This window comes from Orcinus orca, chromosome 19 (genome assembly GCF_937001465.1).
Source record: "Orcinus orca chromosome 19, mOrcOrc1.1, whole genome shotgun sequence".
Taxonomy (NCBI): domain Eukaryota; kingdom Metazoa; phylum Chordata; class Mammalia; order Artiodactyla; family Delphinidae; genus Orcinus; species Orcinus orca.
Genome location: NC_064577.1, coordinates 32,071,716 through 32,099,115, shown reverse-complemented (window position 1 = coordinate 32,099,115; position 27,400 = coordinate 32,071,716). Strand labels below are relative to the sequence as shown.

Sequence of the window (27,400 nt, the reverse complement as noted above, 5' to 3'; positions counted from 1 at the left end):
GTTGGGGAACTAAGATCTCACATGCCTCGAGGCAAATCAGCCTGAGCGCCACAACTACTGAGCTCGCATGACTCAACGAGAGAGCCCACGTGCTGCAAGCTACAGAGTCCATGCACTCTGGAGCCCACGCACCACAACTAGAAAGAGAAAACCCACACGCCACACCTAGAGAGAAGCCTGCACACTGCAACAAAAGATCCCGTGTGCTGCAACTAAGACCCGACACAGCCAAAAATAAAGAAATGGAGGGAGGGGGAGGAGGGAGGGAGGGAGAGAGAGAGAGAGAGAAAGAAAGGAAAGAAAGAAAAGAAAGAGGAGAAAGAAAGACCACTAAAAAAAACCCACCAAAAAATGACATAAAAACTACCCTCTTAACCGTTTTTATCTGCACAGTTCAGTGGCATTAGGGACATTCGGGTACACTGTTGTGCAACCATCACCACCATCCATTTCCAGAACTTCTTCATCTTCCCAAACAGTAACTCTCCCCATTAAACACTAACTCCCCAGCCCCCGCCCAGCCCCGGGCACCTACCCTTCTATTCTCTGTCTCTATCAGTTTGACTATCCCAGGTACCTCATATAAGTGGAATCATACAATATTTGTCCTTCTGTGACAGGCTAGTTTCACTGAGCATGTCCTCAAGGTCCATCCATGTTGTAGCAGGTGTCAGAATTTCCCTCCTTCTTAAGGCTGAATAATATCCCATCATATGGACAGACTCCATTTGGTCTATCCATTCCCAGTCAATAATTTTATCATACCGGCTTCAAGTCTTCTTTGTTTTTCTGAGAGCTTGAGTTGCAGCCCCTCTGTGACGCTTCCACCCAGCCACCCCGCCCCACAAGGCTGGTCTGCACCCTGCCCAGCATGGCCTGAAATCTCGGACATCCATGATCTCTGACCAGGAAATAGCTTTACGCACATCTCTTCATTGACACAGGCGGCATCATACCTGTGGTCATCCTACTCCCAGCTTGGTGGGCGGCCGTCATGAGCCCCATTGACAGTAACGTCTGGTTGGTTCACATAGCTGCCTGGGCTTTTGTTTCATTTTTGCTGGAATTAAAATTGCTTTTTGCCAGTGTGTCGGGTGTTGGGTTTTCATTTCATGTTCTCAGTCCTTCTGTTTCCACTTCTGTGAATCGCCTGCTTTTTCTGTTGGGATATTGCTCCTTTTTTTGCAGGGAGTCTTTAGGAATTCTGTATATATTCTGGATCCGATCCTTTGGTTTCTAGTTTATTTTTTTAAAGAATGAGTTGTCTGTTAACTTGGGTCCTTCACCTATCACTTGTGACCCCTTCCCAGCTGGGGCAGCCAGCGTGTGTTGGGACGTCAGGCTGGGCTTTGGGATGATGAGGACACACGGGGCAAGTGAGGGTGGAGAAGGCTGGGAAAGGTGGGAAAGATGAAGGAGAACCAGGATGTTCCCTGGGAAGCATCACAGATGGCTGAGAATCTCAGGAAGGAAGGGACACAGGGGTGAACTCTGTGTCCTGGAGGTTTGGAAATTGCTGCTGTGGGAACAGATTCCTCTAGACCAGTTCTCTCTCTCTCTCTCTTTTTTTCTTTGGGCCGTGCTGCGCGGCTTGTGGGATCTGAATTCCCCGACTTGGGATTGAACCTGGGCCCGTGGCAGTGAATGCGCCAAGTCCTAACCACTGGACACCAGGGAATTCCCTAGACCAGTTCCTAACAAGGTGATTTTGCCCCCTGGGGACATTTGCAATGTCCGGAGACATTTTTGGTTGTCATAGTGGAAAGGGTTGCTAGTGGAATCTGGTGGGTGGAGGCCAGGGATGCTGCAAAACACCCTACAATGGACAGGACAGCCGCCACCACCAAGAATGACTCAGCCCCAAGTGTCCGTAGCACCACTGTTGAGAACCCAGCTCACCCTCCACATGGCCTTGTGCTAGCAGGACCCCTTCTGTGGTTCCACAGCTTCCGTTTCCAGCCCACTGGTGTGGGGTAGGATGCTGCCCCAGGAATACCCAGTCCAAGTTCATGACCTTGGCCATGCCCTTTCTCTGTCTTCCTCCCCCAGGCAGGTCTGGAAGAGCCCCGCCTGGGCCCAAGTGTGCAGAGGATGGAAACACTCCCCCGGCAATGTCTCTGGGCCGCCTCATTCGCCGGGCCTCCTCCAAAGCCTCGGACCTCTTGACCCTCACCCCCGGTGGCGGCGGTGGGCCCCCTTCCGTCCTGGATGGGGAGATCATCTACTCCAAGAACAATGTCTGCGTGCACCCGCCGGAAGGGCTGCAGGGGCTCGGGGAGCACCACCCAGGTGAGCTCAGAGTGGGGAGGCCTGGGGTGACAGGCCTGGGCTCACATGCTGGGAGAGGAAGGCTTGGGGTCACAGACCTGGGAGGGGAGGGCTGTGGAGTCACAGGCCTGGGGAGAGCTGGCTGATCTCTGTAAAGTTAGCCAGCTCCTGCGCCACTTCCCCGTTTGCCCTAATTTCCCCATCTGGGAAGCAGGCCAGTGACCTTTGACTCATGAAGGGGAGGCAGGACGGTTTAAGGGGAATTAGCCTGAATTTGCAAGTAGAAGAGGGCATTTGAGCACTACAGGGCTTCTGGGAGCAGGGAGCCCCCTGCGCGCGGGGAGGGAAACCAGAGGGAAGCGGGGCATCCTGGGGCAACCTGCCCAGTGAGAGGCTTTCTGCCAGGCCCCCTTGAGCATGTGCAGGAACAAGGCCCTCAGGACAGTCTTGGTGGTTTCGTCCCTTCCTGCAGTCCAGAGTGTGGGGTGAGGACTGAGTGGGGCGTGAAGCAGGCCTAGGAATCTGGGGACGTGGAAATCTTTGATCCTGCACACCCTCTGTGCTTAAATCCTCTGTTTTGAAATCGGGGAAGAAAATTCTTAGACTCTGCAGGGATGGAGATGGAGGAGGGTCCTTTCCTGACCCTCCACATGGGAGCCCGGAGTTACCCTGAGCCATTCCCAGGACACTCCAGCCCATGGCTCTCCTTAGTTCCGGGAGTGGGAAACTTTTTCCTGTAGTGGCAGTGACTTTGCTATCTTTTGCTAAGCCACAGAGAAAGAAACTACATTTATTCCAGGGCTCCAGTTGTATTTTGAGCCCCAAAACGACAAGCTTCCTTGTGCACTAAGGGAGTGGGCACAGATTCTCTCTGCAGGAGTGTCACTGACTGTGACTGTTCTGAGGCAGGGGGTGTTAGACCTGGTTATGGCAGCCCAGCACTCACACCTGAGTCCCTCAGCCCTGCTGCTCTGAGGAAGCATCAAAAAGATGGGTTAGTGATACTAGAGGTCTGTGTGGTCCTTTGTCATTTGCGCAAATGACTTGCAACAGACAAATGTATCGCCTTATGTAATTTGCACAACAACCTCATGAGAGTGGCTGGAGCCTGGGCAGGCCTGTCTCTCGGACAAGGAGGCTGGTGCTCAGAGGTGCTCCCCAATGCCAGCCTGGGATGGAGGTGGGGTGAGGGCAAGCCCTGGGCTCATCCTGTGGGCTCCCTAGGCTGCCGAAAGGTGCTTCCGTATCCCCAGTCCCAGTGCACCTGCAGCCTGGCTGCAGCCCACCTGAGTCCAGACAGAGGTCCCACATCAGATGTCAATACATTTAAAATTATGAATTACAATCAGATCTGGGCACTTTAATGCATGCAAATTATGTGTCAACAAAGTACTGAATAAATAAAGTAATAAAAAAGGCAAGTTTAAATTATACTAATGAACTCTTTGGAAAGTATTCTGTCCTCCTGCCTTGATAAGCATATCTTTACAGTCACCCGGACAGTTAGGTGCAGACTTAGAATCACCAGACCCTCCAGGTTCCAAAGCAGGAAAGCCGGCTTCCAGCCCCAGCTCTTTCCTGCACTACAGGGGCCCCGGGTGTTCTCCTGGTGACACCACAGCCCCATCCACAGCCCCCACATACAGCTCAGGTGGGAAGCCCCGAGCAGGCCCTGGAAGCAGACTCTGAACTGTGAGGGCAGGGGATTCAGGGTCCTGGTCCCTGGAGTGTGCTCTAGAAGGGGGTGCAGGCTCTGGGTGGCATGTCACCTTGACCCTGTGGACGCTTGACCACGGGACCAACTCCGAGGACTTGGGGTGCCAGGTGCAGAGGTTCTAGGCCTGGGTCTGAGGGTGTTACATGTTCTGGGCATAAAACAAAAAAAATAGCAACAGCCTTTGGAGGGCTTCTGGTATCATCCTGTTGTGATGGGAGGCAAGGGAGAGGGGGCCAGAGGTCTCAGGCTCCCTTCCCAACCCAAAGCCACGTGATCTGCGGGTGTGGAGACACTTGGCCTCACCCGAATGTTATCCTTCTGCATAACTGGCTGACAGCCCTGGAGTTCCCCCCACCTCTTTTGGAAATGGGAGCCAGGCTAAAGATTCTGGGTTGAGCCAGAGCCCTGGGGCATGAAAGGGACCCCAGCTCCTGCCCTAGGGGCTTCTCAGAACAGAAACCAGGAGGCCTGGGAACCTGGTGCAACAGGCCCAGGAGTTAGGACACCCCGAAATGGCAGGTGCTGCAGGAGGAAAGGCCACCTTACCCCAGACTGAGCGGTCAGGGGCCCGAAGAGCCCACCCACGCACTGCCAGCAGCCTTGGAGAATCGCTCTTCTCATTTTTGTGAGCAGTGCAGGGCATGACATCGAGATGGCCCCTTCTTCCAAAACAGTGGTAAGGAAGAAATGCTAAGAAGCCACAGCCGACTGGAAAAAGCCCCAGTGCCACTCAGCTTGGATTTATTCTTTTTGGGACATAACAATAAAATCTGCTGCCTGTATCCGTCCTAAGATTTTGGTGAGGCTGTGAAGCCAGTGGGGCTTCTGGGTCCCTGTGCTCCCCCCAGTTCCCTGGGCTTGCCCGGACCGGGAGGCTGATGGAGGCAGGGAAGCTCTGGAGCCCCCAGCCAGTGGACAGGGTGGGGCTCTGAACGAGAGGAGGAGGGAAAGCACAGGACGGGCTGCTGCTTGAGGCCCCGGGCCCACTGGATCTGCTAAGTGTGTGTGCTTAGAAAATGCCCACAGCGCTCATTCATCCTGAGCTCAACTGTATCCCTCAGGTGTGTTTTCTTAGGGCCAGGCTGTGTCTGGAGCCTGGCTAGTCTGCACAGCCCCACAGTTTAACTACCCCAGGTGTGGCTCCTACGAGAAACCAGCCAGCGGCACCTCGCGCATGGCCTCCCTAACCGCCTGTGCTTCTGACCCCTCTTAGGTTACCTGTGCTTGTACATGGAGAAGGATGAACTGTTGGGGGCCACCCTCATCCTCGCATGGGTTCCCAACTCCCGGATCCAGAAGCAGGACGAGGAGGCGCTGCGTTACATCACCCCCGAGAGCTCCCCCGTGCGCAAGGCACCCCGCCCTCGGGGCCGGCGTACCCAGAGCTCAGGGGCCCCCCCTCCGCCGTCCCCCATGGAGCCCACGCCCACCCTAATCCCCAGAGATGAGGACATCCTGGTGGTGGCCCAGAGCATGCGAGACCCCGAGCGTGTCAGCCCTTCGCCCGAGGACGGGGAGAAGTTGGCCCTGGGCCTGGGGACAGACAGCTCCCTCCTGGCCTCTCAGCCAGCCCACAGTGACTCGGGAATCTTGTCGGCGGTCAGCTCGCAGGACGGGACGGAAGAGGGCCGGGAGCCGCGACCCGAGGCGGGCGAGGAGGAGGGCTCCTTGGAGCTGTCGGCTGAGGGCGTGAGCAGGGCCAGCTCCTTCGACTCGGACTCAGAGGCCTTCTCTTCACCCTTCTGCCTCTCGCCCATCAGCGCCGCCCTCGCAGAGAGCAGCAGCTCCGTGTTCCTGGAGAGCGAGAGCGGGTGAGTTCCTGACTCCCCACTGCCTCTCTGGAGCCAAGAGCAGCGGCATTTGTCCCGGCTCTGCTCACTGAGCGCTGAGGATGCCCGCATCCCATCCCGCAGGCACCAGAGCCTCCGCAGCCTGTACCCTCACTTCACGCTACCCTGGGGGATTGTGATGGACGCACAGTCCGGGGGAGGGGGGCTGGGGGTTCCCTCCTTCTCTCCCCTTCCCTAGGACTAAACATTCCCTGCCAGGTCTGACTGGCCCCATAACCCAGTCTAACCCCCCTGGTGCCAGGCCCCAGGAGTCCAGGTGTCTTTTGTGCTCATCTCTGGAGGAGATGGTTGGTCATCTCCCAACCCCCAGGCAAACTCAGGGAGGCCTGGGTGGTGGCCGAAGGCTTGTGGGGGAGGCCTGGTCCCCAGCCAGGCTCTGTGCTCTGCCTGGGGCCAAGCCAGGCACACGGCCCGGCCCTCCAGAGGCGTCCGTAGCCTTTCTACTTCTCACACCCTCAAGCTGTAAGAGGCTGGAACACAACCCCAGGGGGAAGTTGGCAGCATTTACCGTACAGCCCCAGAGCCCAGGGGAACCAGATGCCTGGGCACACTGGTGGGCTCACCGGCCACACAGGCAGGGACCAGGGCGGGCAGCAGTGAGACCTGCCCCCTGCCTGACTGGGGAGGGTGGTTGAAGTCTCGTGGCGGCCACCACACAGCGTCGTTAGGGGGCCTCAGGGCCTCCCAGAGGTGGGTGTGCACAAGGCTCATGAACTCGGGGCAGCCGGGGCAGGCCTGGCATGGGCAGGTGTGGGACTTCTGCCGCCCCTTCTCATGCTCGGCCGTGGTCCTTGTTCTCATTAGATTTCTAGGCTAACAATGGTGATGATAGTAAGTGCTGACATAATCAGACAGTCAGCACACAATTGTTGAGCTCATGAGATGAGATGGGCATGTGAGACGTGTGAATGGTCTGAGCTTTGCCTGGGCACTGGGCATGTGTGCCATTGGTTCATTCTTTCCATGCTCCCAACCGTCCATCCCAAACCCTGTGAGGTAGGTGCTAACGTCGCCCCCTGTGTATAGAAGAGGAAAGCGAGGCTCAGAGGTCACCCAGCTAATTTAGGAGCCGAGTCAGATTCGAACACTGCCGGGTCTACACTAGACCTAGCGCACATAAGGTCACATGAACTGATGTAATCCCAGGAGAAAAGGAGTAGGGCGGAGGAATGCAGAATGCTTTGCTGGCTTCAGCGGGAAGGAATTTGAGATGGATTCATTCCTGTTTTCTTCCCCTCAGTAGGATGTGGTCCATTAGAGCCCAAGGGTAAACTGATAACATCCATCTCGAGTACTGGAGGGTGCATGTAAGGGGAGCGGTCAGCTGTAGCCGAGGACTCCAGTGCCCCATGAGGTTCCCTGAGCCGTGTGCTGTTTCCCACCAGGAAACCAGGCTGAGAACATAACTCAAAGCCACGCCTGGGCCCTGCCGCCAGTGGGGCTCTGTCAGCACTCCCCCTGGTGGTGCCACACTAGCAGTCACTCCCCGTGCCCCTCCCTCAGCCACTTTCTGTCTCTGTGGATTTGCCTGTTCTGGACATTTCACCTCAATGGTATCATGCAACTTGTGTCCTTTTGTGTCTGGCTCCTTCCTTAAGGTCCATCCTAGTGTGTCAGCACTCCGTTTGTGTGTCTGGCTAATATTCCCAACAATTTCCACCTCCAGTTGGATTTGGAAGCATTATTCTGTATCGCGTGCAGACTCCTGAGCTAAAGCTGGGTGGCGTCTGTCAGGTGTGAAAGTTTGGCTGCCCCACCATGAGCCCTTTCTGTGGTCATGCTTTGGGAACCCTACTTTTACCTTCCAGATCCCTGCTCCACCCAGTTTAATTTAGGGGTCATGTTTCTGCTTAGAGCTGCAAGACGTGCTCAGAAGACTAGTGCTGTGAGGGAGCTCCCTCCCTCGCCGTGGAGCTCCAACAATACCATATTGCTTGCTTTTCTGGCCCAATCAGTCCAATTCAGCCAAGGCTTTGGGCTGGGGCAGGATGGCCATGAGTGAGGTCCCTCCCTGCCTCCTGGGAGCGTGTGCTTCAGTCAGGGGCTGATGTGGAAACAGCCTGTCTTTGAGACGGAATGTGAGAGGTATCACATGGAGGCACCCTGGTTCCTGACCCAGCCGTGCTTGACAGGTTGCTGGGAGCTTAAAAAAAAAACAGATGTGATTTCAAAAGGGGCTGGGTGGGCCCTGGAATCTACATTTCCTGCCAGGCCGTCCCTGCAGTTCATGTTTACTTGCTTCTTTGCTCTCAGAGCTGAGTTGCAGTTTTGTCTCCCCACCGCATCTGAGACCTGGAAGCAAAGCTGGTGTTCCTCCACTCCCTCCCTCCCACAGCTCCTGCCCTGTGATGGGCCTGGAAATTGGGACTAAATGGTCAGTAGTACTGGGAGCTATAGAGCAAGGCTTCCCAGCCGAGTGAAAAATGAGAATGCCCCAGGCAGCTTTGAAGGCTCCTGATGCCCAGGCCACACACAAACTGATTGAACCAGAATGGCTGGGATGGGGCCCGGGCCTGGGCAGTGTTTGACCTCCCAAGGGGTTTCCAAAGTGCTGCCAGGTATGAGAACCGCTGCTGGGGTGGGGAGCACGGGGAGAGAGATGTGGGCCTTGTGCCTCAGGCAGAGGGAATCTGGGTCGAGGTCCTGGAGCGCTGGCATCTGCTGGACCAGACACCCCTCAGGGAGCTTGTCTTTGAGGACTTGAATGCACTCATAGCGGCTCCTGGAGCAGAGGCTCCTAATTTAACTGGGAATTGGCTCCCTGGGAGGGGAGCAGGAAGGCTGGCTCATGGGATCCCTCTGGTGGCAGAACTGAAGAACTACACATGGAGGCTGAGCCTGAGGCTGGGGATGGGCGAGGAGGGGGAAGCAGCCCCCATCCGAGAGTCCCCTAAACATTTTGTTATGTGGCTGGTAGTTCACAGAAGGGCTGAGTCGTTAGAAAGGCAGTGTCCATTCATGTGCTACCTGCGGGGTATAGCCCGGCACAGCCTCATCCCCAGATGGCAAGGCCACCTGCCATAGCCACCCCACCAGCCCCAGCACAGTGATGGCTGGAAATCCTTGACTATATGAGTGTCCAAGGACTATTGGGAAATGGGTGGACAAGGAGAGATGTGCTGCTGACTTGTCATCATGGACCCTCCTTCCATGGAGATCTGAGTTATACAGGCAGGGTTTAGGGTCTGTGGCTCTCAGCCCCATACCTTCCACAGTGTCAGAAATCAAGGCTTTGGATTGAGATGAAGGTGAGGATGACCACCGACAAGATAAGTGGCCATCCCGTCACTCGCTCCTGTCCTGAGAGGTACCCAGTCTCAAGGGCCAGTTGGATGAGGGTGTCATATAACAGGACCCGCATGTGGACCCCCGTGTGGCGTATCAATTGCTCCCCCTTGGGGAAGTGTGTGGCGATATGTATGAGCTGAAACACAGCTCCACTCCCTAAATCAAAAGGTCTCTTCCAGAGCTCGTCCTAAGAAATAATCTAAACTACAGAAATAAAGCACATTTGCATGAAGATGTTCATCATGCTATTCTTTACAATGGAGGAAAAAGGGGAAGAAGCTAGAGAAGGAGACCCATCCATTACAGTTTATCTTCCAGGTCAAGGGATTTTTAATGGGGGTCCATGAGCCCCCTGAAGTCTTACACCACTTCCTGTATGTGTGCTCATGGGTGTGCATTTTCCTGAGGAGGGGGCACCCTCTGACTTTCCAAAATGTTCAGAACCTCGGTACTGCCAGACAGAAGAATGTGTATTTGTAAAGGCTGTGCTGCAGCATGGAAATTTATAGTGCATCACAAACAAAGCAGGTAGCAAATGATGTGCACATTTTGATTGAAATCTATGGAAAGGCCTGATGCATGAATGAGGTGGGCCAAGCAGTGCTGCCCACTAGAACTTTCCAGATCTGTGCCTTCGAGATAGCACCACTGGCTTGCTCAGCTAGGGAACACTTGAAAGGTGGCTAGTGTGACTGACACACTGAATTTTTAATTTCATGTGATATTGATTGAGATAAATTTAAGTGGCACATGTGGCCACTCTATTGGACAGCACAGGTTGAGAGGAAGCTGTGCCAATTGTTAGGATAGCGTGGTTACAAGTAATTTTTTTCTTTTCTCATGTTTCAAAAATGTTACAGTGTGGTTATATTAATCATGAACCCACACACAGCTTAGACTGGCTCACCCTTGTCCACTGTCTTGCATGCTTGTTTTTTTATTTTCGTTCTTTGGGGTTGTTTTGGGCGTGCCACACAGCCTGTGGGATCTTAGTTCCCCGACCAGGGATGGAACCCGTGCCCCCTGCAGTGGGAGCAGAGTCTTAACAGCTGGTCTGCCAAGGAAGTCCCTTGCATGCTTGTTAATGAGAAGACCTGCTAAGACCCTGTGAGGTCCTTCCCATGAAGCTGATGCTGATGGTCTGCCACCCTCGTCTCCAGAGTTGTCATCGGTGCCCCCACCCCCAGGGTAAATGCGTGCTGTGTTTCCCCTCTCTCATCCCCTCCTTTGTCATTCTTGGTGTGTGTTCTTGGGGCGGCCATCCCGAGTGAAGGGTGGCGTTCAGGTTACAGAACGAGCTGGGTGGCCTTGCCACGCAGGGACTCTCGCCGTGGCTTCATTGGGGCAGTGGTTCAGCCAGCCCAGATGTGGGTCCAGGAGAGCCGGGTACAGCCCCAGGGGGCCGCGGGCTGCCTGCCCTTGGGGTCTTGCTCCGATGCTCACCTGCCTCCTGACCTCCTGTCCTCTCCTCTTTTCCCACGCACGCGGTGTTTTGGCCAGCCGGCCCCAGCAGGCTCACCCTTCCCCAGCCTCCCTCCAACTGGAATGTTCTCCCCTCCCCTGCTGAAACCCCAGCCAGACTGCGGTCTCCTCCGTGACCCCTGCTCGCTCTACAGAGCTCCTGCTGCTTTCCCCGGGCGTCTCATTTGTGTGGCGTTTAACATATGCCGCCTTGTGCTGTTGCTTTTCCGTGAGACTTACCTGTCACCTGGGCCAGTGCCGTCCTATAGAACTTTCCGTGGTGATGAACGCTGTCCCATGTGGTAGCCGCTGGCCACATGCAGCTATGAAACCCTGGAAATGTGTCTCTGGCAACTGAGCAACTGGATTTTTAATTTATTCATCTTCACTGAATTTAAAGTTCAATAGCCACAGGCGGCGAGGGCTTTGTGTTGGACAGTGCAGGTCCAGACGAAACAGTGCTTGTGAGGGGGGTGGAGGGAGTAGTCACACTCCTGGCAAAGAGTAGCCCCTCAAAATGCTCTGTCAAGGGAAAAGGGGGAAAAGACCAGAAAACTGAACAGGTGTCCCCCCCCACCCACGCAGGGGCTGGCTTACTAGGGGGTGGACGGCAGGAGGGGTCACAAGCAGAAGCCAGTGAGGAGGGACGGTGACAACGGATGACGGCGCCCACCCCGCAGAGGGAGCCAGGCTGAAATAAATGGCAGCTTAAGTGCTTTTTGCCTTTAGGAGGAAAAGGCTCTGTGACACCAGAGTATCAGCCGTAAAGGCTGAATTATTCATACCTTCTCGTTGTCATTGGTATAACAGGCCCTGCTCCTCCTACCCTGCTCTGGGGAGAATCCAGCCTCTGAGAAGGACCTGGAGCCGATGAGCTTGGTGGGCCAGGTCCAAGCGCTGAGTATCCTTGATGGGGGGCTGCCAGGAGGGACCCAGAGGGTGTCATTCTGGGTCACCCAAAGCCTGGTTAGGGGCAGGTTGTGTGATGCCATGAGATTCTTAGCTGCTTTGGACGGTTTTCATAAATAGCCTTGCCCCATTCCTTTTCTGTCCAACCATCTCAGGGGAGGCAGACAAGCCTGCAGGAGTGAGAGGTTCATCCAGAACCGCTCACTCCTGGAGACGGGGTGGGGGGGCGGTGATATAAATGAGGGGGACGCTTTTCACCCCTTCCCACCCATAGTAGCTAAAGCAAATAAGAACCCTCTCCCACCTCTGGGATGGGAGGCTGAGAAGAGGGGAGGGGCCAGAAGGATGGGACCCTGAAAAGATGAAAGGGGGGAGCAACAGGGAACGGCCAGTGGCTAGACCAGTGGATGTCCTTGGAGGCCATTCCAGCAGCAGTGGGACTGGGGAAGGGGTGATGGAAGGTCCTGGGGCTGCTGCCGCCCGGGAAGGGAGGGTGATGGTCGGAGAGGAGCTGTGGGACGGAATGCTGAGGGATGAGTGTGGGTTCCAGAGAGATTTAGGAGGTGGAATGGCCAAGAGTTGGTGAGACATAGGATGGCCAGGTACTGGGGGGGTGCACCCCCCTACCCCCCAAATGTCAGGAAGATATCTCTGAGCTAACTCAGTATTGGGTTAGCCCAGGTCCCCGGATGCCCTGAGGATGCTCCTGGAACACCCACCCTCACCCCTTCGGGGCCCCCAGCAGCAGCCTGGCAGCCAGGAAGCTGGCAGCTTCCAAAGATCTGTTGTTTGGGTTTGTTTGTGCTTCTGTAACCGGGAGCTGAGATTTATTTCTTTAAAACATCCCATCTCCCGACACCCTGCAATCTGTTCTGTGCGTCGTTAAGACTAATCTTGTCTTATGTTTCTGTAGCACTCAGCAGGCTCTGTGCCGGCATCTCTCCCTCCACACCCGCCGCCCGCCTGTTCCAAGCCCCCCCAGCCAAGGTGGCAGTCACCCGTCACTCCCCATCTCTGTGCCTGGGGATGGCTGGTAGCAGTGGCCCAAAGGAAGCCGCTCCGAGAAGGGCAGCAGGCAGGACTGAGCCCTTGGACCTGCCTGGGAGCCTCACTGCTAGGCAGGGAAGCCAGGCACTGCCTGGGGAGGAGAATGGCCCTTCACTGTCTGCCCCGCAGCTCTAGAAACGCATTGATGGGCTGCTGCCACTGCCTCCAGGAGCTTGGAGGGGCTGCCAGGGAATTCGGGCTGGGTCTCGACAGTGCCCAGTCCCGTGGTGTGAGACTTAGGGCAGCTGTTGGCTCAGACACACTGTCCTGGGAGGGAAGGGGCAGGCCAGCTGGGCTGGGCAAGATCTGCAGTCAGATGTGAACCAAGTCCTGCGTGATCCCTGGGGCATGAGCTTGACGAGGTGTTTAATCTCTCTGTGCCTCCGTTTCCTCATCTGTGAAATGGGTCCATCGTGAAGCCAAAGAGAGGCGATGGGCGAAAGCGCTTCGAAAAGGTTCAGCACAGAGTAGACAAATGGTATGATGATGATAAAATAAAAGTGGCACTTTTATGGCACCTACCAGTGTGCCAGCCAGATATTAAGTGCTTTGTGTTAGTTTCCTGGGGCCGCCATAAAGAAGGACCACAAACCAGGCAGCTTAGAAAAACAGAGAGGGATTCTCACAGTTCTGGAGGCCAGAAGTCTGAAATCAAGGTGTCTGAAGGGCCTTGCTCCCTCTGAAGCTCCAGGGAGGATCCATCCTGCCTCTGCCAGCTCCTGGTTCTCCAGCCATTCCTCATGGCTGCGTCCCTCCAATCTCTGCCTCCATCGTCATGTGGCTTCTCTTCTTGTAAGGGCACCAGTCCTTGGATTTAGGGCCCACTCTCAATGCAGGATGATCTCATCTTGGGATCTTTAACTAATTATATCTGTAAAGACCTTGTTGCCAAATAGGTTCATATTAGGAGGTTCCAGGTGGATGTGAATTTGGGGGACACTATTCAACCCAGCACATGCTTTGTGGGTACTGACCATTTAACCCTTAAAACAATGCCTGTGGTCAGGGCTGTTCTTCTCCTGTTGTAGAGAAGCTTGAGGCACAGGGTCACAGAACGAAGGCTCCTAGCTGAGGTACCAGCTCTGAAGTTAAAAAAGCAAAACAGCAAAACAAAGTCGGGCCCTGTGAAGCCCCTGTTTCCGTCATCACTTGGCATATCAATCGCCCCTCCTGGCCCAGCCCTGGCAGCCCTCTGGGTCTGTTCAGGAGCCCCCCTGAGAGGCTTGTGGGGCCCGAGCAAAGATGCTGTGGAAATCTACTTTAAAAGTGACAAAAGTAATATACATCTATTTTAGAAATTTGGGAGGAAAGGCATAAAGAAAATATTTACGGTCATCAGTCCTTTCGGCATTGCTATTATCATTTTGGTTTGCTTCTCTCTGACCTTTCAAAGTTGGGGATTGTAATTGTGCATCTCAGGGGTCAGCAGATCTTTTCTGTAAAGGGCCATGTAGTGCGTATTTTCCGCTTTTTGAACTGTACAAGCCTCTGTGTATCTTCTTAACTCTGCCCACAGAGAGAAAGCAGCCACTAGCAATATGGAAGTAGTTGGGCGTGGCTGGGTTCCGATAAAACTTGATTTATGGACTCTTTGAATTTCATATAATTTTCATGTGTCATGAAATACTTCCCTCCTTTTGCCTTTTTCAACATTTAAAAATGTTCAAACCCATTCTTCAATTAAAAACCTGCACACGGATGTTTGTAGCAGGTTCCGTCATAAATGCCAAACTTGGAAGCAACTGAGATGTTCGTTCTTCAGTAGGTGAATGGAGAAATAAACTGGTCCATCTAGACAAGGGAATTCTATTCGGTGCTAAAAAGAAATGAGCTATCAAGACAGGAAAAGACATGGAGGAAACTTAAATGCATGTTGCTAAGTGAGAGAAGCCAATCTGAAAAGGCTACAGACTGTGTGATTCCAACTATATGACTTTCTGGAAAAGTCAAAGCTATGGAGACAGTAAAACAAAGATCTGTTGTTGCCAGGGATTAGAGGAGAGGGAGGGTTGAATAGAGCATATGGAGGATTTTTAGGGCAGTGAAACTATTCTGGATGACACTGTAATGCTGATACATGTCCCTATGCATTTGTTAACACCCATAGAATGTACAACACCAAGAGTGAACCACAACATAAACTATGGGCTTTAGATATTAATAATAATGTATTGATATTGGTTCATCAATCATAACAAATGTACCACGCTAATGTAAAATGTTATTAATAGGGGAAAGGCCGTGTGTGAGTGGAGGAGTATCTAGGAACTCTTTGTACCTTCTGCTCAACTTCTCTGTAAACCTAAAACTGCTCTACAAAATAAAGTCTATTAAAAAATATTCTTAGTTCATGGGTTGTACAAAGACAGACAGCGGGCCATTATGTGCTGACGCCGGGTCTAAACCAACACTGTCCAGTAAAAATGTAGTGTGAGCCACATAAAATTTTAAATTTTATAGTAGTCTTGTTTTTAAAAACTCTATTTTGCAATAACTGTAGAGTCGCAGGAAGTTGCAAAAAATGTACAGGGAGGTCCCATGCATCCTTCATCCAACCTCCCCTGATGGTAGCATCCTGTGTAAAACCATAGTACATGTTCCAGACCAGGAAATGGAGGCGGGTACAACTCACAGATCTGGCTGGTCTTTCAAGCACCCATTTGTGTGTACATGTGTGTAGATTCCTGTGCAGTTGTATCCCGTGTGTAGCTTTGTGTAACCACCACCACAATCAAGGTACAGAACAGTTCCATCATCACTCGGCTCCCATACACTCCCCTCATAGTCACAGCCACTACTCTATTCTTTGTCTCTGAAGACTTTCATATAAATGGAATCACACTCTCTGTAACCTTGATATGGGCCTTTTTCACTTGGATGGAGCCCTTGAGCTCCATCCAAGCCATCATATGCATCCGTAGTTCTTTCCTTGGTATTGCTGAGTCGTACTCCATGGTGTACACAGGTCAGTTTGTTTAACTGTCTGCCCTTTGAAGGAAGCTCATTGATGGGTTGTTTCCAGTTTGGGGCATTTATGAATAAAGCTGTTGTGAGTATTTCTCTGGGAGAAATTCCCAGGGGTGCAATTGCTGGGTCGTATGTATGGTAGTTGCATGTTTCATTTTAAAAGAAATCGCCCAAACTGTTTTCCAGAGTAGCTGTGCCGTCTTACATTTTTACCAGCAGTATGTGAATGGTACAGTTTCTCCACACCCTCACCAGCGTTTGGTGTGGTCACTATTTTATTTTTTGGCCATTTTGATATGTGTGTAGTGGTATCTCATTGTGGTTTTAATTTGCATTTCCCTAATGGTTAGTGATGTTGAGCATCTTTTCATGTGTTTCTTTGCCATCTGTTTATCCTCTTTGGTGAAATGTTTCTTCATGTCTTTTGCCTATATTCTAACCGTTTTTTTTAACTGTTACATTTTTGAGAGTTCTTTATATTTTCTGGATACTAGTCCTTTGTTAGATACGTGATGTGCAAGTATTTCTCCCAGTCTGTAGTTATCTTTTCATCCTCCCAGCAGGTTCTTCCACAGAGCAAAATATTTTAATTCTGATGACACCCAATTTATCAGGTTTTTTTCTTATGGATCTTGCTTTTGGTGTCAGGTCTAAGAACTCCTGGCCTAGTCCTGAATCCCAAAGATGCTCTCCTGTTATTTTCCTAAAAATTTTATAGTTTTACATTTTACATGTAAGTCCATGACCCATTTTGAGTTCATTTCAGCGGAAGGAGTGAGGCTCAGGGCCTGGGGGTGTTTGGCTGTCCCAGGACCACTGAGAAGGCCAACCCTCCCCCATGGAACTGCTTTTGCACTTTTGCCAAAAGTCAGTTGGACATATTTGTGTAGGTCTAATAGCCCCATTTTAATAAGTAAAAAAGAGACATGTCAAATTAATTTTAATAATTACCCAGTATATGCAAAATATTACCATGCGATCAATATTAAAAGTTGATGAGAGATGTTTAATATTGTCTATCTTTGTACTTAGTCTTGGGAATCCCATGCAAGCTTTAACCCTAGAGCACATCTCAGTTTTAATTCGCCACATTTCAAGTGCTTGATGCCATGTATGGCACAGGGCCACCGAGTCGGCCAGCTCTAGTCTCTATTGGTTGGCGTCCTGCTTTTGTTTTGTTTTTGTTTTTATTTTTTTAAATGTTCTCTGGCCAGCCCTCTTCCTTTTTCCTTGATGGCTGTGTGGCTTCTAGGAGGAGGTCTGGAGAGCATTCTGTTGCTCCTGCTTGTTGTGGGGAAGGTTCTGTAGCCCTGACCCCTCCCTGGCTTGGAGCAGGGATTCTGAAAGTCACCAGCCAAGTGTGTCACCCAACGAAGTAAGATTCCAAAGAGATGCATGGTGGAGCCCTTGCATGGGTGGATCTTCTTGAAATCATGCTATTGTCTACTGCCCCCCCCCCGCCCCCGCAAGGACCATCAGCTCTTTAGAAAGCTGGCCTCTTTCTATGAAAGCTGTCAGGACAGGGAGGAAATAGGTGCATCAACCCTCCTGAAGTGAAAAGAAGGAAGTTCAGCCTCTGGGAGAGGCTGTGCTCCCCAGGGAATTGGCATCCCCACTGCAGGATGGCTGTCGAAGGACAGGAAATGAAACTGTTGTCGGCCTTTCCCCCTCAGCTCACAAACCACGACAGCCCCTCTGGAGGTACCTGATGCAGCCCTCGATGATTTGTTGCAGGGGGTGGTGGGGATGCTCTCTGCGGGCTATGTTGCTCTGACTGCACAGAGCCCCACTCGGGAGCAGGAAGCTAGAGGCCCTGGAGGCCCTTGCTCTTGCATCAGCAGCCCTGGCAGGGACTCTGCAGGGCCCGGGGCCCACCTGAGCTTCTGAGAGCTCTGAGCATGAGGCCACAGAGCAATGACGTGACAGTGCCTCCCAGGTGAGACGGGGAGCCCGAGCTCTGCCTTTCGGGACTCCCGCTTGGCTGTTGCAGTGTAACCCAATACCTGATGAAATCCTCCCTAAAAGCGAGAGGGGGTGGCAAATGACCTTTGTCTTTTGATCAGAACGTTCCTGTATCCTCTACTGTTTGCCTTAACGTTCATTCCCAGCAGAGTAAACAAGGCATTTTTACTTGGATTTTCCTTTCAATTCAACCAGTGTTCCCTAAATGCCTGTGATGTGCCAGGGAGAAAGGGCTCCTGGTGGCCCCTCCACCATATCCAGAATGTGCTTCCTTGCTTCAGGGAATCTGTTTGGGGAACCTGAGAGTATCGTTTCCCTGACGATCTGACAGCTGAAGCCCGGCCACACTGGTCATTGCAAACCGCCTGCCCTTTGAAAGTCATGGGCTGGAGGAAGCAGGCCTGGACTCTGGTGCCAGCAGGTGGCCTTGAGCAAATTCCCGACCTTCCTTAGCGGCAGGCAGTGACACAGATGGTCCTTAAGTGTGGCCACCCTGGAAACGAGCCCCTGATCACCTCCCAGCTCTGCCCAGCCCTGTGCCCTGGCAAGTCTCCATCCTCACTGCCCCGCCTTTTGTCCCACACAGTGGGACAGTGACCATCCATGCCCACAAGACCATCACGGGCAAGGCCCCTAAATGCCCTGGAGATTCCCAGGAGGAGGCATGGAGACCAGCCTGCAGGCTTAGATAGCACGTGCCTCTTCTGTTACATTTTATTTGATGGTTTCCAAGATGGGATGCAGACCCTCTAGAGAAGGGGGTCTTTCCTGAGGAGGGGTTTTGGGGCCCCAAAGGCCTATAGGAAGGAGGTGCCTGCCAGGGTCGAGGTAATATAGGAGTAAGAAGTCAGAAGTGGAAATGTTCTGGAAGGAGAGAGGGGGGCTGTCTCGTGGGTCACAGAAAGGGAGATTCGCACACATCTGGAAGGGAGAGGAAGGAGACCGGGGACCCAGCAAAGGGGGCGGGGGTGGGGTGGGGTGGGGGTGGATTTGGCCTCTCCCAGGAGCCCCAGGGCTGGCGGTTAGGGCCGGACCCTGTAGATGGTAAAGGCATCAGGATCTGTCTTGCTTCTGTAAATATTTAAACACTGGGAGGATTATTTTTGGTAGCTACGGTCTCTCTCCAAGCCTGGCAGGCTGCCGGGCTGCCGGGAAGAGTGTCGAGTGACAGCGGGCTCCCTGCACGCTCCCCGGTGCTCCGCGTGAGCACGGTCACAGCAGCCACGATTTAATTGGGGTCACGGCCCCCCCCCTTTTGGGGGAGGGTGGACAGGCACCGGCTTATAGGCTTTCACCTTCAGGGTGAAACTGACGTGACCAACATGGATGTCAGGTCTCAGAAGTTCCCCTGACGGTAGTTGAAAGTGACAGTGCCTCGAGCTTCCAAACCACGAGCAGGGAAGTGTCGGGCCAGCTGCCCGGCCGGGTACCCCCCAGGGAGGTCGCCACGCTCCACCAGACCCACCTGGGGTGAAAGGACACATTGTGTGCCCCGCAGAGCATGAGGGGCTGCAGAGAGCCGTCTTTGTCGGGTCCACGGGGCTGACGTGCAGAGAAGCCTGCTCTCCGGGCGGGCGTGGACGTGGGGCGCTGAGGGCCACCTGGGTCCGACTCTGGGATTGGCAGCCCGTTTCCTCCAGCCCCAGAATCAGGTTTGTCTGGACATCACGGCCCTGCAGCTTCCCCATGAAAGATGAGGCCGGCAAACACCATCCTTTGAAACTCCACTTTCCTGGAGGCGGCACTTCAGCTGAGGAGGGCTCTCCATGTGCCCAGCAGATGGCAGGCTTCCTCCAGATCAGCCAGGGGTGTCCCCTGCCTGATGAACCCGCCGCGCCTCCTGACCCCACCCCCACCCGGTCTCCCCAGAGGGGAAGTTCCATCTGCCCTTTGTTGCTCACCTGTCCCCACTCACTTCCCACTGTCCCCTACCGAGGGGCTCTCTGAGGGTGTGCTGTTGGGAGGGGGACACAAGCTCAGACCCAAGCCAGCCTCCCTTGGCTGTGGAGCTGCCAGACGCTCCTTTCCTGTGTCCTGTCTCTATTTTCAGCCAGCTTCTCTCTCCCCACTGACTTTCTGTCTCCTCTCTGGGGGTCTGATGGGTGGAGTATTGCCAGCATGACGCCCCCCCAACCTTGCGCCATCCACGCCTCCCCAGAGATCAGATGGGTCCTAGAGAGGCTTGGCCTCTGGCTCCAGAGCAGAGGTGCACGGCTGATGTCAGACCTGGGATGTGAGGAAGCGGTCAGCCAGATATAGTCGCACACAGGGATGCAGCCTGGTTCCTGTCCTTCCCACTGCCCCTGTGGATGTGCTGACCCCTAGGACAGCCCGGCTGAGTCTCAAGGGTGGCCTTGTTTGAGATTTACTTTGCTGGACCCCCTCTTTTTTAAAAAAATTATGATTTTTATTCAATATGTAAATAATACGTGGTTAAGTGTTAGATATAAAGGGATGGTGCTCCAAAGAATTGAAAGCAGGGACTCAAACAGATATTTGTACACTCAGGTTCGTAGCAACATTACTCACAATAGCCGAAAGGTGGAAGCAACCCAAGTGTCCATCGATGGATGAATGGATAAATAAAGTGTGGCCCATCCACGCAATGGAATAGTATTCAGCCTTAAAAAGGAAGGAAATTCTGACAGAGGCGACAACATGGATGAGCCTTGAGGACATTATGCTACGTGAAATCAGCCACTCACAAAAGGACCAATATTGTATGATTCCACTCATATTAGGTTCCTAGAATTGTCAGATTTATAGAGACAGACAGTAGAAAAGAGGTCACCAGGGGCTGGGGGAGGGTGATGGGGAGTTTCATGGGGACAGAGTTTCAGTTTGGGAAGATGAAGAAGTTCTGGAGACGGATGGTGGTGATGGTTGCACAACAATGTCAATGTACTTAATGCCACTGGACTATACAGTTAAAATGGCTAAAATGGTAAATTTTACGTTATGTGTATTTTGCCACAGTAGAAGAAAGGACAAAGATGGGAAAAGAAGTTGAGATCATCAGGGTAATTGGGACTGTGAGAAACCACCTTGGGTGCACATCTTCCCAACCTTTTGAGAACCAACTTTTTCAGATTAGCCATAAGCCTGTGTCGATTGTCCCCTGCCCCAACATTGGTCTGGGACTTCAGGCACTGGGCAGTCATGCCCGTATGGCCTAGGACTCCTGTCTGGGGGCATCTCTGTGCCGGCTCTGTCTAGGCTGGAAGGAGAGGCCGTCAAGGCAAGCCACGGCACCATGGCCAGAGGGCTGACCGTGGCCTGGGCTCCCACCACCTGCCTCCTCCTGGTGACCAGGGCCTGAGACTGGTCGCCACACATGCCTCCCTGTAAGAGGGACGTATGCCTGCTCTCAACATGTCTTGTTCAACCCAAATCGAAGGCGGCGGAAAGTCAAATTCAGTTCTAGGCCCTGAAAACTGGTTCTTCTGAGACTCTGGTGGGCGGGGAAACCTGCAGGAAGCTCCCGGAGGCTTCAAGGTGAGATCAGGAGATACTGCTGTCCCAGCCTTTTCCAGAACTTAGAAAAACAGACTCTCCCCGTCGTCTTCGGGGAATTGGGAAACTGAGCATGCCCTTCTGGGTGCCTGTCACTGAAGGGAGGGCACCATGGGTCCCCCTAAACAGGACCTCGAGCCCCCAGCCTCCCCACCTTCTGCCCCAGAGGATGGGCGTTGACACTGGGAATCCAGAAGGGGGCATCAGGGAGGGGCATGCCAGCCATGAGGGTCTCCCTCCCACCCCCCAGGAACCTCTACCAATAGCGTGTGATGAGATTGGCCAGGACCAGTGTTTATGCCCCTCCTCTTACAGCAGGAACACTGGTTTTTCTATTAATGAATGTTCTAGAGTCCTCCCAGCCTGCAGCAAAGGTAAAGGCAGCTCGGGTCACAGGCAAAATGAGCGAGGGCCACTGGGGAGGCGGGCCTGGCTTGTGGGAACTGGGCTGGTGAAGCTGGCCTGCTCTCCACTGCCCACCTTCTGTTAGCCTTCTGGGCTCCGAGGTGGCTACTGTCAGAGCCCAAACCCCTCTCCTTCTTGCCCTGGGGCCAAGTAGCAGGAGGTGGGGTACCAGTTGGGGTGGGTCCCAGGACCAATGCCGACTGCCCCAGAGGGCACGCCTGCCTTCTCAGAGGGACCCACACAAATTCCAGGCCTCCAGAAACAGCTAATCATGGAGTGACCTTTGAGTTTGGCAGGTGCTCAGCCAAAGATCAGCATGAACTTGGCCCAAATGGCCCGTGTCCTTAGTGGCACAGAGCAGGACCTCCAGGCTGCCCTGGGGCCCACCTCTGGGGTCATCGCTCACGGAACAGCCCAGGCGGAGCCTGAGCCCCTGATGACTCAGCACCCTTCACCTCTGCCAGGACAGGGTCGCCCTGCAGACAGTGCTTGCGCAGACTTGCCCGTCCAGCCAGGATGAGAACAGCCCCGCCCACATGGGGAGAAGCCTTTAAAACAATTCTGAGCTCTGCACAGGCCCTTAACACTGGCGGGGGTAGGGGAGAGGCAAAGATACCTGTACTTATTAGGACTTTCTCTGCAGCAGGCGAAAAATCATGTCTTTTTGTCCTCGAGAACACCCAGCGCCATGTGTATTTTGGAGGCCCCTCTGTCACTCAAACAAGGCTTAAAGAGGAATGCTCACCTGCTCAAGGCCACACTGATGGAGATGACCAGAAACCAGTTAAATGGCTTTGGGCATTTAACCGAGTACAGAGCGGTAGCCCCCAGCTTTGAGAACTCCACTGCGATTGTTTAATGGGCAGAATTCACTCCTTGTTCACAGTACCTCTTCTTCAGGGGAAAGCGGTGCTGCCTGTGGGGGTCTTACTGGTTCCCCACATTTGGGGTGCCCTTGGGGCACCTCGAGTCCAATCTGTGAGTGGGATTGCAGGTCACTGCTCCCTAGCCATTCACACCATGCTTTTACCCAGAGTTGGCGTTTGTATAATGGATGGCGGAAAATGTCCCCACTCATCCCTGTGCTTTTTCCCCCATTTTTAAAGAAACGTCCTTTGGGGAAAACTTTTTCTCTCTTAATTGATTGAAAGACTTTTCCTTGGCAGAACTGAGGATACTGGGTCCCCAGAAAGGACCCGGGGTTGGGGGCAGACATGGGGTGGGATGTGGTACACTGTCCAGCCTGGCAGAAGTGGGAGGCATGGCTATGCCTGGGCTTTTCCACGGGGCTGGCCAGGGCACACTTCACTGTGCTTGGCAGAACTGAGCTTTGATTCTGTGAGGCTTTAACTGACAAAACAAGCAGGAACCACTGAGTTTTGCTTTGTGGCTGATTAACGATTAAAGGGACCAACATTCCATGCATAAAACCTTCCAGAAAAACTCCCTTCACCCCTAAAGTGAATGGCCTGGGGTTTGTCCTCTTTGCAGTGGAATGGGTGTGTTGAGTTGCTGCTGTGCGCTGATGGAATTCTTGGTTCGGAACACAGGGGAGCAGCCGCGGCTGCGAGGAGCAGGCAAGCTGTGTGTGTCTGACTTTCCACCACCATCTAATGATTGGGCAGATCCAGGGAACCCCACTGGGTGGTGCCCACCGCGCCCCTGGTAGCTGACAGTGTAGGGTTTGGACTTAACACACAGCTCTCTGTAGTTGACAAAGGAAAACTATTTCCAGTTTGGGCAAACTGGCCACAGCCGTTGCTGAAGCTGGGGGAGAGGCCCGCTGACTTGGTGTGACTTTTTGGATGGTAGTGTTTTGTTTTGTGACTTTGGAAAGAACATGAAAGACTAGGCAGACGTCCACTTGCCAAGGAGCCCAGGGCTGGTGGCCAGGCCAGCACCTCCCTGGTAGGTGTCAGGGAAAACGTTCAAAGTAAATAAATACAGTGATTTCTGGGAGTACATAATACCTTTCCCCTCTCTTTCCTAATCCCAGTGCCTGGGGCTGGAACCCCACAGGGGAAGTTCTTGTCCTTTCATAACTGAAGGTTGGCCTGGGCCTGGACAGGAATGGGGATCCTGGCTCAAAACACACGTCCACACTCACATACACATGTGTACACAGACATACGACATATATGCGCACACACACATACGCATACACCAGACATGCACACACCCCACACACATACACATACACAGTTTCAGGGAGAAGAACTTGAGAGTATTTTGTTTGAGTCAGAAGAAAATATTCAATATCCTCTCATTCTCCTCTACATGTTTGCTGTTTTCCTTTGCTGTTTTTAAGAAAATCACTTTCGGAATTGCTGGGCTAGTTTTTCCAAGTTTAAGATACAGTCAGCCCTTTGTATCCGCAGGTTCGGCATCTGCTGATCAACCAACCTCAGATTGAAAATACTTGAGAAAAAAATTTTCCAGAAAGTCCCAAAAAGCAGAACTTGAATTTGCCACATACCAGCAACTATTTACCTGGCATGGACATTGGATTTACAACTATGTACATAGCATTGCCACTGCATTAGGTATTATAAGTTATCTAGAGATGGTTTAAAGTTTACAGGAGGATACATCCCCAGTGTTCATGGCAGCACTATTTATAACAGCCAAGGCATGGAAGCAACCTAAGTGTCCATCTACAGATGAATGGATAAAGAAGATGTGGTATATATACACAATGGAATATTACTTAGCCATAAAAAAGAATGAAAAAATGCCATTAGCAGCAACAAGGATGGACCTAGAGATTCTCATACTAAGTGAAATAAGTCATATAGATAAAGACAAATATCATATGATATCACTTATATGTGGAATCTAAAAAAATGGTACAAATGAATTTATCTACAAAACAGAAATAGACTCACAGACATAGAAAACAAACTTATGGTTACCAAAGGGGAATGGAGGGGAGGGATAAATTAGGAGTTTGAGATTAACAGATATATACTACTATATATAATATAGATAAACAACAAGGATCTACTGTATAGCACAGGGAACTATATTCGATATCTTGTAATAACCTATAATGGAAAAAGAATATATTTATATATATATGTGTATATATACGTGTATATGTATATAAAACTGAATCACTTTCCTGAAACTGACACAACTACACTGAATCAACTATACTTCAATATAAATAAATAAATAATGTATCCAGGAGGATATGAGTCGCTTATATGCAAATACTGTGCCATTTTATATGAGACTTGAGCATCCTCAGATTTTGGTATCCACAGGGGTCCTGGAGCCAATCCACCATGAGCATGAGGAAGGACTGAATAGCCTCTAGATCTCATACAGACATAACATCCAAGACCCTCAGAGGGTTCCAAGCCTGTGGGCCTCCAAACACGTGTGTTTGCCCCATATTAAAAGCTCCAAAAAGGAAAATTCCTCGCCTGCCTCTAAGGCAGCCACTGTTGAAAGAGCCCCCAAGCCCCTCTGAACCCAAATCTCCTTATTCCTACATAGTGTCTTTTCCCCTGAGAACCAGCTTGCAGCAGTGCCCAGCGTTCTCCCGGCGGAGTGAGGCCACAGTCACAAAACTGGGGGAAAATACTTCCCAGGGGCACCCCCCACCCCCAGCCTCCACCCTCGGAGAGAGTGATGGTTCCTGGTCACCGGTCACATGCCTGCACTTGTTTGTTCTGTTTCTAAAATAACCATCCTTAAAGAAATGCTTGTTCCTCACCACCCCCAGACCAAGATGTTCTGGACAATTCCCTCTCTTGGTTGGGTGGGGCCACAGCCTGGAAGACGCTTCCTGTAAGCCGGGTCCCGGCTGGAGGCCCGATTCTGCTCTGGGCAACGATACAGCCCCGCCCCCATTGCCAGTCCTGACCTTCTGTTGCCCACGGTGGAGGTGCCTGGGCTCCACCTTGCAACCGAGGGCCTCTGTGTAAACAAAAGACCCCAGATGACTTTTCTCCAAGGCCACTGCAGGAAGGGAGCCTGGGAAACACAGCAGCAGAGCCCATAGGGCAAAGGGACAGCTGACCTCAAGTCCAGCTCCTCTCAGCGGTCGTGGCAAAGGCAGCCCAGGGCCTGCCTAGACAGCCCCCAGCCCAATCCTGCCCAGCCTGCCCAGGAAGGGCCTCGGACATCAGTCTGGCTGCAGGCTTCTCATTCAACCAAACCTACCCATTGACCTAACAGGGGTGACATGTCCCACTGAGGATGCGGGATACAGGGCTCAGCCACAGCCTCCTGAAGGGTCAGGTTTGCCGAGCTCTTCCTGGTGAATGGGAAACCCAACTGGGATGTTGCTTTCCAAGGTTAAACCCACCCACTCACTGGAGTGGCCCCGTCCTTTTGTAAGGCACGAGGAGTGGTGCATTGTGGACATACAGGCCCCACTCATCCTTCAAAGCAGGAGTTGCTGGCTTAAGCCCGTGCTTTCTCAGGTGGCAGGGGCAGACTTCGTCCTCTCCTTTGTCCTCTGATGCAGATCTCGGGGTGAGGATGCTCTGCAGGCAGGGGCTCTGGAAAATGTCCTGGGGGCTATGGAGCCATGTGGTTGTGTCGAGGATTTGGGGCCGAGGGGCCTGCTCTTAAGCTCTGATTCAAAACTGTGTGTTTGTGACAATCAAAAACATCCTCTTGGGCTGGACACCTGTCTGGGAGGATGATCAGAGATCTTGCACTCAGGAAGTGAACGCATTCTTGCAATGTGGAGCTTATGCCCAGCGTGCCCTAGAAGTACAAGGTCTGAGACCAGTGTACAAAGCTAGTGATGGCTTTGGGCCCAAAGTGGGTGGATGCGAACCCAACAGCACCTTTGCTGCCTCTGCACCCTGCCCCCTGCATTGGGACCATGCAGGAATTGGCACTGCAGCGATTTATGCAAGTGCTAATCAAAAGCTTTTATTTTCTGATTATCTCTCCATTTGATGGATGTCAGATGCCAGTGCAGTCAAAATATAAACAGATTCCAGTCGGAACATTTCAAAGAAGAAACTAGCCGTTCCAGAGAGCAGAGGACAGCGCCCCTTACGCCGCCTGGCAAAGAGTTTCATTGGGGGAAATTATTTTTCATCACCTTTTTGCTTTCTATTTAAATTAAGCTTCACCAAGCAAGTTTGGCAGCAACGGAGGGCTCCTAATTTGGTCCCCCTTGACCTCCGCTGCCTTGATTGGCAGTTTGTTGCCGGGCAGGAAGTTGTGCCCGCGAGGTTGGAGCAGCAGAACAAATGCCCTAGGACAGCTCTGCGTCCCCCAAGGACCCCAGCGGAGCGGGGAGAGCACGCAATTAGAGAGGTCTTCACACAGAAAGTTAATTAGCTACTAAATAGCACTTAGCACAGTTTACGATGGGAAATGCATGTCTGAAAAGCAAATGGAGACCAGTGAATAATGGCGGCCATAAGATGGGTGGGGGGGAGGGTCCTGGCCGCTGGCACTACACCCCTCGGGCCTGACTCAACGCCAGGGTCTCAGGACATGGGGCCTGCGTTCCCTCGAGGGTGGAGGGAAGGAACCCGGGATGGCCCAGTCCACGTGCCCAGGAGCTGTCCCCTCTGAGAATGAGGGCCAGGCACCCTGGGGACCAGGCAGGGCAGGATATGCCCCTAGACTCTGCCTGCCCTTGGAGTGGCTGTCCTGCCTCCAACGTGCTGTGCAGCTTCCCAGTCATAGAAATTAGTTCAATATGCCTTCAGTTCCTGGGAACCGTATGTGTGCTGGGTTGAAGGGTGTCCCCCCAAGTTCATGTCCCCCCAGAAGCTCAGAGCAGAACCGTCTTGGGAAGGATCTTTGCAGATAGAATTAAGGCAAGGATCAAAACGAGATCATACTGGATTAGGGTGGGCCCTACATCCAGTAAATGTCCTTATAAAAGACAGAAAAGGACACCCAGACATGGGGCGGAGCCCGTGTGACACGGAGGCAGAGATCGAAGTGATGCTGCTGCAAATCTAGGAACCAGGAGGGTTGCCAGAGCTGCCAGAATCAGGGAGAGGCAGGAAGGACTCTGTCCTGGAGCCTT

The 27,400-nt window shown here is 52.6% G+C and overlaps 1 protein-coding gene across 1 annotated transcript in view; it reads left to right on the top strand.

The window, feature by feature from the left end:
* The window catches only part of TBC1D16 (TBC1 domain family member 16), a 79,623-nt gene that overhangs the window by 14,734 nt on the left and 37,489 nt on the right, over window positions 1-27,400 (top strand). The window contains exons 2-3 of the mRNA XM_033438670.2: window positions 2,050-2,289; window positions 5,199-5,796. Of these exons, the coding sequence (XP_033294561.1) occupies window positions 2,112-2,289; window positions 5,199-5,796 (776 nt within the window). The 5' untranslated portion in view covers window positions 2,050-2,111. The remainder of the gene's footprint in view (window positions 1-2,049; window positions 2,290-5,198; window positions 5,797-27,400) is intronic.